The 12,753-nt window shown below is 44.9% G+C and overlaps 1 protein-coding gene across 1 annotated transcript; it reads left to right on the top strand.

Annotated features, from left to right (window-relative positions):
* The first annotated feature begins 766 nt into the window (after positions 1-766).
* On the top strand, positions 767-2,709 carry LOC121974594 (UDP-glycosyltransferase 83A1-like). The gene is made up of 2 exons (XM_042525732.1): positions 767-1,515; positions 1,633-2,709. The coding sequence occupies exons 1-2, from the start codon at positions 1,041-1,043 to the stop codon at positions 2,520-2,522; spliced, it is 1,365 nt and encodes a 454-aa protein (XP_042381666.1). The 5' UTR covers positions 767-1,040; the 3' UTR covers positions 2,523-2,709.
* The last annotated feature ends 10,044 nt before the right edge of the window (positions 2,710-12,753 follow it).

The following is a 12,753-nucleotide window of genomic DNA, read 5'->3' as shown; positions in this document are numbered from 1 at the left end:
TACGAAAGTCAATTTAAATTTTTAATTGGTAATAATTTTATAATAATTATGGATTATTTCTAAATAATGTTTATTGTTGATAATTTTTTATTTTAATATATGATAATGATATAAGTTTTTTGATTTTAATATATGATGACATTCTCCATACATCTAACTTCATCTTGACCAATATTTTATTTCAATTCTATGTAATATTTTTCCCACACTTTATTAAAAATGCATTATTTGAATCGATAATTATATGCCAATATATATACACAAATAAAAATAAAAACATTGGATATTGAGAACATAATTATAAATATTTTTTTATATTTTTTAGTTCAATAAAGAATTTTAATTTTTATCTAAAAATGAAAAAAAAACAGGTGTTTTGGATAATATATTATTTAGTTTCTTTTTTTTTTTAATAAACGAGGTAATGGAATGATCTTATTCATATTAAATAAGCACATCAAATAAAGAGTTCTTTTCCTTTTTCCTAAGAAATTCTTTCCACTATAAATTCCTTTCTGTTGTCAATCTACACTTTGAAGTAAATAGAACATTAATGACAATTAATTATATGTTATTTAAGTATAAGTCCGTGGACTTAATTAAATTTAGTCAACACATGAACTTAATTCTACACTTTTTCTCTCTTTTTTTCCTTCGATTTTCATTGTCTTATCTCTTTTTTTTCTGAACCCATCTTTTCATATCCAACTTCGAAATCACTCCTTTCCATGGACTTAATTAAACTTAGTTCAGCTCTCTCATCGTTTTCTTACCGATCCAACCACTAAAATATGATACTTTGATCTGCTCCACTTCCAGCTGCCGAGGTATTGCTCCAATCACGTTGCCTCCTTTGTTGGCAGCCATCTTCATTTTCGCTTCCTCTGCCGCCTTGATTGCCGCCGCCGTTGTCGTGCTCCCGTCGTCGCCCGCGTCCTCTTCTTCGTTCTTCAACTCTCCCATCGGTTCCGCCTTTTTGGCTGTTTCCGCCTATTCTCTTTTACGCTTATCTCCTTCCTCTCTCTCTCTGTTGTTTCTGAATGGCTCCGCCACACGTTCTCGCTGTGCCTTTCCCTGCTCAAGGCCATGTCATTCCCCTCATGGAGCTCTGCCACTGCTTGGTAGAACACGGCTTCAAGGTCACCTTCGTCAATACCGAGTTCAACCACAAGCGTCTGCTCGCCGCGTTGTCCGAGGAGAGCACTGTGGACCAGATCGCTCTGGTCTCGGTCCCCGACGGATTAGGGCCGGGGGAAGACCGGAACGATCTCGGGAGGCTAACGGAAGCATTCACGAAGGTAATTCCGGAGTGCTTGGAGGAACTAATCGAGAAGAGCAACGAAACAGAGGATCCGATGACTTGCATGTTGGTGGATGTGAATATGGGATGGGTGCGGGAGGTTGTCCGCAAGAAGGGTCTCCGGTCAGCCTTTTTCTGGCCGGCGTCAGCCCAGTTGCTAGCCACTCTGCTGAGCATTCCGGAGTTGATTTCGAGAGGCATCATCGATGCCGATGGTAATTGATTTTGGGTGTTTTTTTTTTCTTTTTGGTCAGATGATTGATTGTGAGTAATTAATGGGACACAAAAGATTTCCATATAGTTTTCATCTTGCCGCGTTTCTATTTTTACAGGCACAACGATCTCAGAACACGAAAGGTTCCAGCTCGGCCCCGGCTTGCCATTCATCGACGCACCCCAGTTGACATGGAACTTTTGTGGTGGAGACGGAAGAACCAAAAAGCTAATCTTCAACTACATCGTCAACAACAACAGGGCCATCGACGTCGCGGACTTCATCATCTGCAACTCCTTCAAAGAAATCGAAGAGCCAAGCTTCCGTTACAATCCAAGGATTCTTCCAATCGGGCCGCTGCTAACCGGCCTCCGGCCGAACCGCGCAGTGGGGAATTTCTGGCCGGAGGACGCGGCCTGCTTGTCGTGGCTGGACGAGCAGCAGCCGGGTTCCGTCGTCTACGTGGCTTTCGGGAGCTTCACCATCTTCGACCGCGGCCAGTTCCAGGAGTTCGCGCTCGGGCTGGAGGCGACTGGCCGACCGTTCTTGTGGGTGGTCCGGCCCGACCTAACCGGTGACTCTGCCGATGCCTATCCGGATGGATTCAAAGAGCGTGTCGGAGACAGAGGGAGGATTGTGGCTTGGGCACCTCAACAGAAGGTGCTGGCTCACCCTTCTGTCGCTTGCTTCGTGTCTCACTGCGGTTGGAACTCCACCATGGAAGGCGTCAGGAACGGGAAGCTCTTCCTCTGTTGGCCATATTTTACGGACCAATTCCTGAACCAGAACTACATTTGTGACGATTGGAAGGTGGGTTTACGCTTGACGCCTGACGAGAGTGGGATCATTAAGCGAGAACAGGTGAAATACAAGGTAGAAGAGTTGCTTTCGAACGAGGAGATGAGAGCAAGGGCATCGATGTTGAAGGAGAACGCTCAGCAGAACCTTAACGAAGGCGGCGCTTCGTTCGAGAATCTTAAGACCTTCATGGATGCTTTCAAAGCATAGTGATTTAGTGATTCGAAGAACAAATAAAATGCTTGATATCTTCTCCCAAATTTGATGTTTTCTTATGGCTAATAGAAGTAAAAGCTACAAAACTCAGGTATGTGGCCAAAGAATGTTGTCTTCAATAATACCTGTACTCCAGTTATTTAAATTACGACGTCTAGATTATGATTATTTATAGTATTAACTTCGATTGAGCATTGACGCAGTTGGATGCATGCATGTTTGTAATGCATGCATGCATTAACTTGGATCGTATGACGGAAGTTTCTGTTAGAAAAACTTAAATGAAAACATGACATGTGGGTTGTAGTTCCACAACGATTAAAAGTAAGGCTTTCCGACTGATTCGGAATAAAAGAGGTTAAAAATCCAGAGCCTGGATGACATCAACCCGAGAAGTCCAAATCAGTCAGGACACGATATGTTTGCGAAAGTTAACTTATTGACTGACCTACAAGACAAGAAAGATCACCAACTTACCTATACGCCACATGGCAAGCCTGTCTGCTCGCCACGTGACAAGCATGTTTGCTCATCACATGGCAAGCTTGCATTCTTGCCACGTGGTGTGGCTTGCTGGCAAGCTTGCCACAAGCTGTGACTTGCTTGTTGGCAAGCTTGCAGCTTGTCACAAGCATGCAAGCCACGTTGTGGCTTGCTGGCAAGCATGCAAGCCACAACGTGGCTTGCTTGTTAGCAAGCAGGCAAGCCTCAGGCTTGCTCTTGATGGCTTGCAAAGTCTATAAAAGACCATTGAGAGGAATGAAGGGAGGACACAACAGAAGCTGAAGTGAGCGTAGACACAGCTTCAGTGAGTTTTCGTGTGGAAAACTAAGCTTTGTGTGCATGAGCTCTTTCCTTCCTCTTTTGAATCCCCATATTTTCTTCCCTTCTGTTGGGTATTTTTCTTTCTCAATAGAAATAGTGATAGTTTTCGGATCTAGTTCAGATCGTCACGATAACCAGTGCTAGGTTGTGCTCGTGATCTTGCCGTTTTATCCTGGGAGACAGACGTCCACCTAATCCTCTGAGCACCGTGGAGGGGCCGAATCTGTTTTAAGGAGACAGCGCTCTGCTGGACTAGGCATCCACTTTGAGTTCGTATTGCAGCTCTTGACATCCTGTCAACAACTCTCGGTAGCAACTTGGCGCTGCTCGACAACTCACGGTGTCCGCGACTCACCTACTCGGCGCTTGGATCGACTCAATAGAGTCGACAGTTTGAGATTATCTGCTCAAACCTTCTTGATTGTAAGTACTTGTGCATTTGGTATGGACTCAGAAGCGTGAAACAGAGCTTCTGAGACGATCACAAAAAGATTGTAACGGGTTTACACCCAACAAAACTTAAAACAGATTCGTTCTATTACAATGGCGGCAGAAAATGTTGAGATGCAACAGGCTCAACATGTGCCGGCCTCCTCCGCCCCAATTGGGAATGTGCCAATCAATCACGGGGAAAAGCCAGAAAAATTCACAGGAGTGAATTTCAAGCGGTGGCAGCAGAAGATGTTCTTCTACTTAACCACACTAGGTCTGGCACGTATCTTGACCGAAGAAATTCTCAAGGTTGTTAAGGGTGTAGATGAGGTGAACACCCTCCTTCTGCTCGACAAATGGAACGAGTCTGAGTTCCTCTGTCGAAACTACATCCTTAACAATCTTGCCGACTCACTCTATCTTATGTATTGTGAGATAAAAACGGCAAAGGAACTGTGGGAATCTCTGGACAAGAAATATAAATCGGAGGATGCTGGGGCCAAAAAGTTTATTGTTGGTCGTTTCCTGGACTATAAGATGAGTGACTCGAAGTCTGTAATCAGTCAAGTCCAGGAGCTTCAAGTACTCTTACAAGAAATTCACTCAGAAGGTATGACTCTGAGCGAAACCTTCCAAGTGGCAGCTATCATCGAAAAGCTACCAACTGGCTGGAAGGGCTTTAAGAATTATCTGAAGCACAAGCGGAAGGAAATGAACCTGGAGGAACTTGTTGTTCGCCTTCGTATAGAAGAAGACAACAAGAATTCGGAGAGAAAACTATTCTCTCAGGCTACTGTAAAAGCCAATGTTGTTGAGCACGGACAAAGCTCAAAACGGAAGCATCCAAAATCTTCCAAAACGTAACCCAAAGGACAAAACATGAAAAAGAAGTTCTTAGGGAAATGCTACAATTGTGATCGTATGGGTCACAAGGCTTCAGACTGTAAAAGGCCAAAGAAGAAAAAGCCTAAGACCAACCTGGTAGGAGAACAGGATATGGATCTCTGCGCCGTGATCTCTGAAGTAAACCTAATAGGTTCCAATTCTCGACAATGGTGGATTGATACTGGAGTCACCAGACATGTGTGCTGCAACAAAGAGCTGCTCCACAACTTCGAAGAAGTCACTGGAGATAAACTGTTCATGGGGAACTCAGCAACCTCGAACGTCATAGGCCAAGGAAAAGTGGTGCTAAAAATGACCTCGGGCAAGGATCTCACTCTAAACAATGTGCTGTATGTTCCGGAGATTCGAAAGAATCTAGTATCCGGCTCACTGTTGAGCAAGCATGGCTTTTGCATTGTTTTTGAGTCGGACAGAGTTGTATTGTCCAAAAATGGAGTGTTTATAGGAAGAGGCTATGTATATGATGGGTTGTTTAAGCTCAATGTAATGGTTAGGCCCAAGATAAATAAAAGTGAAAGCTCTTCCATTTATATGCTTGAGTCTTCGTGTTTATGGCACGGTAGACTAGGACATGTTAACTACGATGTATTGCGTAGATTAATAAACATGCAAAGCATACCTACATTCCACCTTGACCCAAAACACAAGTGTGAGATTTGTGTTGAAGCGAAAATGACAAGGTCATCCTTTCAACAGATTGAAAGAAATAACGAACCACTTGACCTAATCCACACAGATGTGTGCGACCTAAAAGGTATGCCAACACGTGGTGGTAATAAATATTTCATCACTTTTGTAGATGATAACACAAAATACTGTTATGTGTATCTGCTCAAAAGTAAGGATGAAGCTATAGAGAAATTCGCTCTCTATAAAACTGAGGTTGAAAACCAGCGTAATAGAAAGATTAAGGTGGTCCGAAGTGATCGAGGCGGTGAATACGTATCGCTATTCGCTGAGTTGTGTGCTGAACATGGGATCATACACGAAACAACAGCTCCATATACTCCTCAGCAAAACGGAGTTGCTGAGCGAAAGAATCGAACGTTTAAGGAGATGATAAATGCTCTTCTATTAAGCTCTGGATTGCCAGAGTCCATGTGGGGGGAAGCTGTGTTAACAGCTAATTACCTTTTAAATAAGGTACCCCGGAAGAAAATAGATAAGAGCCCTTATGAGTTGTGGAATGGAAGACAACCGTCCTACAAATATTTACGAATGTGGGGGTGTCTTGCCAAAGTGTTGGTACCTGATCCGAAAAGGATTAAGATAGGACCAAAGACTGTTGCTTGCATATTTATTAGATATGCACAAAACAGCGCTGCGTATAGATTTTGTGTGTATGAATCACACATACCGGAGATACACAAGAACTCGATAAGCGAATCGAGAAATGCCTCGTTCTTTGAGCATGTATTTCCTTTTAAGACCCGAGAGGATGCTAGCTCCTCAAAACGGGCATATGAAACACAAGACGAAGAAAAAGATGAGGAACCAGTTGAGGTTGAGCTTAGACGGAGTAAACGAGCTCGAGTAGAAAAATCCTACGGATCGGATTTTATCACTTTCATACTGGAAAGTGAACCCCGAAGTTACTCAAAAGCAGTAAGCTCGTCTGATGGGCCTCACTGGAGAGAGGCAATTACATCTGAGATAGATTCTATCTTGCAAAATCACACTTGAGAACTCGTGGATCTTCCTCCGGGAAGTAAACCACTAGGGTGCAAGTGGATTTTCAAGAGGAAAATGAAGTCAGATGGCACAATCGATAAATACAAGGCTAGATTGGTAATCAAAGGATATCAACAACAAGAAGGCCTTGATTATTTTGATACATACTCTCCGGTATCTAGAATAACTTCTATTAGAGTATTGTTGGCTATCGCTGCTCTATGGAATCTCGAAATACATCAAATGGATGTAAAGACAGCCTTTCTAAACGGGGATTTAGAAGAGGAAATCTATAAGGACCAACCTGAGGGGTTTTCTGTGTCAGGACAGAAACACAAGGTCTGTAGATTGGTGAAGTCATTGTATGGCTTGAAACAAGCACCAAAGCAGTGGCATGAGAAATTTGATAATGCCATGAAGGAATGTGGATTCAAGATCAATGAATGTGATAAATGTGTCTACATGAGAGCCACAGAGAATGACTATGTCATCTTGTGCCTCTATGTAGATGACATACTTATCATTGGGAGTAATGATAAGATAATCAAATCCACTAAAGATATGTTGAACTCAAGATTTGACATGAAAGACATGGGGCTAGCTGATGTGATTCTAGGAATCAAAATTCTTAAAATGACAGAAGAACTTGTTCTTAGTCAGTCCCATTACGTGGACAAGATTCTTGAGAAATTCACCAAGAGTGATACTGCGTTGGCACGAACGCCGATAGATACGAGTCAACATCTATCGAAAAATCGAGGTGAAAGTATCTCGCAGATAGAGTACTCTCGAGTGATTAGAAGTCTGATGTACTTGATGAGTTGTACTCGACCAGACTTGGCCTACGCAGTAAGCAAACTGAGTAGATACACGAGTAATCCCAGTGTCGAGCACTGGAAAGGGATAACAAGAGTACTGAGATACTTAAGGTATACTCGTGACTATGGACTGCACTATACAAGATATCCTGCTGTAATAGAAGGATACAGCGATGCAAGTTGGATATCTGATATAAAAGACTCTAAGTCTACTAGTGGATATGTCTTCACTCTAGCTGGTGCAGCCATTTCCTGGAACTCTTCTAAGCAAACCGTAATAACCAGATCCACGATGGAATCTGAGTTTGTAGCTCTTGACAAATGTGGTAAAGAGGCTGAATGACTACGATAATTCTTAGAAGATATTCCACGATGGCCAAAACCTGTGCCGGCGATTTGCATACATTGCGATAGTCAATCAACAATTGGTCGGGCACAGAGCCATCTGTATAATGGTAAATCTAGACATATACGTCGTAGACATAATACCATTAGACAACTACTCTCAACTGGAATTATCAATGTTGACTATGTGAAGTCAAAAGATAACCTAGCGGATCCGCTAACCAAGGGGTTGAATCGAGAGTTAGTTGCAAGCTCATCACAGGGAATGGGCTTGATGCCGTTGTCAGCGATCAGTGCAGAGGACACCCAACCTATGCTGACTAGAGATCCCAAGAACTAGGTTCAAAGGGACAACTAATCTGCACTGACTAGACACACTGTAGGGGGAGCCCAATGAAACAGTATCTAGACCAGGATAAGCCAATGAGCTTTTAATGATCAAAAGAGTAGATAGTAACTCTTGAGGGATCACCTATGTGAGAAAGAAGTGAGGCCGCTTCGAAAAGAATTGGAGGCACAATTCTGAGAACTTCTCACAGAACCAAGCGTGTTCATGGCCAAGAACGAACACACTCATGAGACCTGAGCTATATCAGGGAGAGTCTTGGGTAAGATCTGTCCATGCTTACACCAACGGCCTAACATTTCAAAGACATCACGTCTACTAATCAGCCAGTAAGCAAACAGAGTTTACAAGGGACGGTTCAAAGGGTAACACCTACCTATCCTATACTCGACTCAACTGTCGAAAACTATCATAAATCCTTGTTTTCATTTATGTGGGGGATTGTTGGAAAAACTTGAATGAAAACACGACATGTGGGTTGTATTCCCACAACGATTAAAAGCAAGGCTTTCCAACTGATTCGGAACAAAGGAGGTTGAAAATCCAGGGCCCGGATGACATCAACCCGAGAAGTCCAAATCAGTCAGGACACGATATGTTTGCAAAAGGTAACTTGTTGGCTGGCCTACAAGGCAAGAAAGATCACCAACTTACCTACACGCCACATGGCAAGCCTATCTGCTCGCCACGTGGCAAGCCTGTTTGCTCGCCACATGGCAAGCTTGCATTCTTGCCACGTGGTGTGGCTTGCTGGCAAGCTTGCCACAAGCTGTGACTTGCTTGTTGGCAAGCTTGCAGCTTGTCACAAGCATGCAAGCCACGTTGTGGCTTGCTGGCAAGCATGCAAGCCACAACGTGGCTTGCTTGTTAGCAAGCAGGCAAGCCTCAGGCTTGCTCTTGATGGCTTGCAAAGTCTATAAAAGACCATTGAGAGGAATGAAGGGAGGACACAACAGAAGCTGAAGTGAGCGTAGACACAGCTTCAGTGAGTTTTCGTGTGGAAAACTAAGCTTTGTGTGCATGAGCTCTTTCCTTCCTCTTTTGAATCCCCATATTTTCTTCCCTTCTGTTGGGTATTTTTCTTGCTCAACAGAAATAATGATAGTTTTCGGATCTAGTTCAGATCGTCACGACAACCAGTGCTAGGTTGTGCTCGTGATCTTGTCATTTTATCCTGGGAGACAGACGCCCACCTAATCCTCTGAGCACCGTGGAGGGGCCGAATCTGTTTTAAGGAGACAGCGCTCTGCTGGACTCGGCATCCACTTTGAGTTCGTATTGCAGCTCCTGACATCCTGTCAACAACTCTCGGTAGTAACTTGGCGCTGCTCGACAACTCACGGTGTCCGCGACTCACCTACTCGGCGCTTGGATCGACTCAATAGAGTCGACAGTTTGAGATTATCTGCTCAAACCTTCTTGATTGTAAGTACTTGTGCATTTGGTATGGACTCAGAAGCGTGAAACAGAGCTTCTGAGACGATCACAAAAAGATTGTAACGGGTTTACACCCAACAGTTTCCACTATTACTTCAAAGATATGCTCGGTCGGTTAAGGTACTGTGTCAGAGACACTTTACTGATACGTATTTTCAGTGGAAGTTTTGAGAATCATGCTCACCTTGGGAAGCACACTACCGGAGCTCTATATAAAAGGGGGTCCAAGCATCAGCGTAGGTATACGAGATTCACTGTTTACTTTACAGTAGTCTTCTTGTTGCTCCGCTTCATTCCTCATCGCCGATGATTGACTTGAGCGTCGGAGGGCCAACATCGGGGACCCCTTCCCTGGCTCGGCACTGACATAGTCTGTGTTGCAGGTCCGCGCGGAATCCATAGGAGGTCAGCGTGAGCGCCACATCCCTAGCTTTTCGTCTCTTCAACTTTTGGATAGAATTACACACCATCTTACATCATAAATTATAGTACTTGATACCCCAGTGACTTGGAGGGAGTGAAGTTCCCCCACGATGACGTACTAATCATCCGAGCGGTAATCACTAATTACACAATTCATCGAACTTTTGTTGATACAGGGAGTTCAGTGAACATTATTTTCATGAAGGCGTTCGATCAGCTGCAAATTGATTGAAGTGAGCTGCTGTCCATGACAACCCTGCTGTACGACTTCACGGGGAACGAAGTACTGCCACTCAGACAAGCCCGCCTAGCCATCTCGCTTGGATAAGAGCCACTAAGGAGAACTAGGACCACCAACTTCATCGTGGTGGACGCGCCGTTGGCCTATAATGTCATATTGGGCCGATCGACCCTCAACGAGTTTCGAGCGATAGTATCTACTTACTGCCAGAAAATCAAGTTCTCGGTGGACGACCGAGTGGGAGAAGTAAAGGGTGATCAGCTGACTGCTCGGCGATGCTACATGGAGATGGTCAAATCCGAGGTTAGGAGCGCTCGGAAGACCCCGCGACTGGAGGTAAACGTGATCACTGAAAAACCCCCTACCTTTGTATATGAAAAAAAAAGGAGGTCCAGATCCACCCCAGCCGAGCGAAGGCAACCACCTTCATCGCTGTCAACCTGGAGGAGGAGAAGAAGGCAGAGTTGGTCGCCTACCTTAAACAAAATCACGATGTGTTCGCCTGGTCGACGCACGAGCTTCCCGGCATCTCCCCGAGCGTGGCTCAACTCGAGCTTCATGTCTGACTGGAAGCTCGGTCGGTAACGCAAAGAAAAAGGGATTTCAGCGCGGAGCAGAATGTGATCATCTGGGCGGAGGTAGAGAAGCTACTAGAGGTCGACCATATTAGGGAAGTTCAATTCCCGAGCTGGCTAGTCAATGTTGTGTTAATCTCCAAGCCGGGCAACAAATGGTGGATCTGCATCGACTTCCGCGATATGAACAAGGCCTGCCCAAAGGACTTTTATCCACTGCCCAGGATAAACCAGATGGTGGACTCAATGGCGGGCTGCGAACTGATCTACATGCTCGACGCGTACCAAGGATACCACTAAGTGTCGCTCGCCCGAGAAGACCAGGAGACGGTCAGCTTCATTACGGCTGATGGAACTTACTGCTACAATGTCATGCCGTTCGGACTCAAGAACGCTGGAGCCACCTACCAAAGGTTGATGAATAAAGTGTTTCAACGACAGATCAGCCGTAATATGGAGATATACGTCAACTACATACTAATTAAATCCCTCCGAGCTGCTGTCCTATGCGCAGATATCAATGAGACTTGCCAGACTTGAGGACTTATGGGATAAAACTAAACCCTGGTAAGTGTCTATTCGGCGCGAAGAGTGGCTTCTTTCTGGGCTACATCGTCACTGAGTGGGGCATTGAAGCCAATTCGAGCAAGGTTAAAGCTTTGCAAGACATGCCGCCAACTCAGAATTTAAAGGAAGCTCAACAGTTGACCGGTCGAATCACGACGATGTCCAGATTCATATCCAAGTCATCCGATCAGAGCCTACTGTTCTTTAAGGTGCTTCATCGAGCCATAAAATTCCAGTGGGATGCTGAGTGCGATCAGATATTAGAAGAGCTGAAGCAATATTTGAGCTCCTTGCTTGTACTGGCCAAGCCAATTGTTGGTGAACCGCTTTGGACCTATTTATCATCCAATGAGCATGCGGTCAGATCGGCTCTAGTTAGGCAGAATGTCCAAGAACAGCAGTCAATATATTTTTTGAGCCATATATTGAAGGATACTGAATCTCACTTCACCGGTCTCGAAAAACTAGCATATGCTTTGATTCTCGCCGCTTGGAGGCTTCATCCGTACTTCCTAGCGCACACAATCATCGTACTAACTAATAATTCCCTGGGACGAGTCCTTCTCAACCCAGAAGCATCAGAAAGGCTAATCAAATGGACGACCGAGCTAAGTGAGTTCGACATTCAGTATCAACCCCGAGCGGCCATCAAAGCTCAAGCCTTAGCGGATTTCATCATAGAAGTCCAGAGTGATGAGCCGGCGGTGACATGGAAGATATATGTGGACGGCTCATCCACTCGGCAAGGCAGCAGAATCGGCATACTGCTTATCTCACCACGGGAAGACTGGATGCAGCTCTCCGTTCGGCTGGACTATTGAGCCACTAATAACGAAGCAGAGTATGAGGCACTGATAGTCGGCTTGTAGGCAGCTCGACATGTTAGAGCAGTTAAAGTCCTCATCCACTCGGACTCCTAGCTTGCAGCCCTGCAGCTATCTAGGACATTCGAGATAAACAACGCTCGGCTAAGGCTTTATGCAGAGGCTTTCGAGAAGCTGAAGGCCAACTTCCAATAGGTCATTATACAAAAGATCCCCCGATCGGAGAACTAGGCGGCGGATGAGTTAACGAAACTAGCCAGTTCGTTGATGCCAATCGTCATAGTCAACCGATCGAACAAATCTCGCTTGTGGCACATATCAACCGAATGAAAGGAATAATCTTCCCAAATGACTGGAGGACAACTCTGACGGATTTCTTGCGGTCTGAAGCTATACCTGTCGATCCGGAAGAAGCCCTCTTATTAAAAAAGAGGGGCGGACAATTCACCTTGATCGGGGACCAACTTTATAAGAGAACCTTCTCCAGGGCCCTCCTCAAGTGCGTCGGATCGGAGGACGTTGAGTATATTATGCGAGAGGTGCACCAAGGCTCTTGCGGAGGTCATCTGGGCGGAGGTGCATTAGCCCGAAAGATACTCATGGCCGGATATTTTTGGCCGACCTTCCAAGAGGATGCCGCTTGAATGATAGCCTCCTGCTTGTCCTGCCAGAAGTATCATAATATGCCGCACCGACCGACTTAGGAAATGAAAGCGTCCACAGTATCATGCCCATTCAACCAATGGGACATGTATATCATTGGGCTTTTCGCAATGGTGGCCGGTCAGTGGAAGTTTCTGCTTGTCGCGGTCGAC

Source organism: Zingiber officinale, chromosome 4B (genome assembly GCF_018446385.1).
Source record: "Zingiber officinale cultivar Zhangliang chromosome 4B, Zo_v1.1, whole genome shotgun sequence".
In the NCBI taxonomy this organism is placed as follows: Eukaryota; Viridiplantae; Streptophyta; class Magnoliopsida; order Zingiberales; family Zingiberaceae; genus Zingiber; species Zingiber officinale.
Note: the sequence above shows the minus strand (reverse complement) of the source record. Positions and strands in the feature narration are given on the sequence as shown.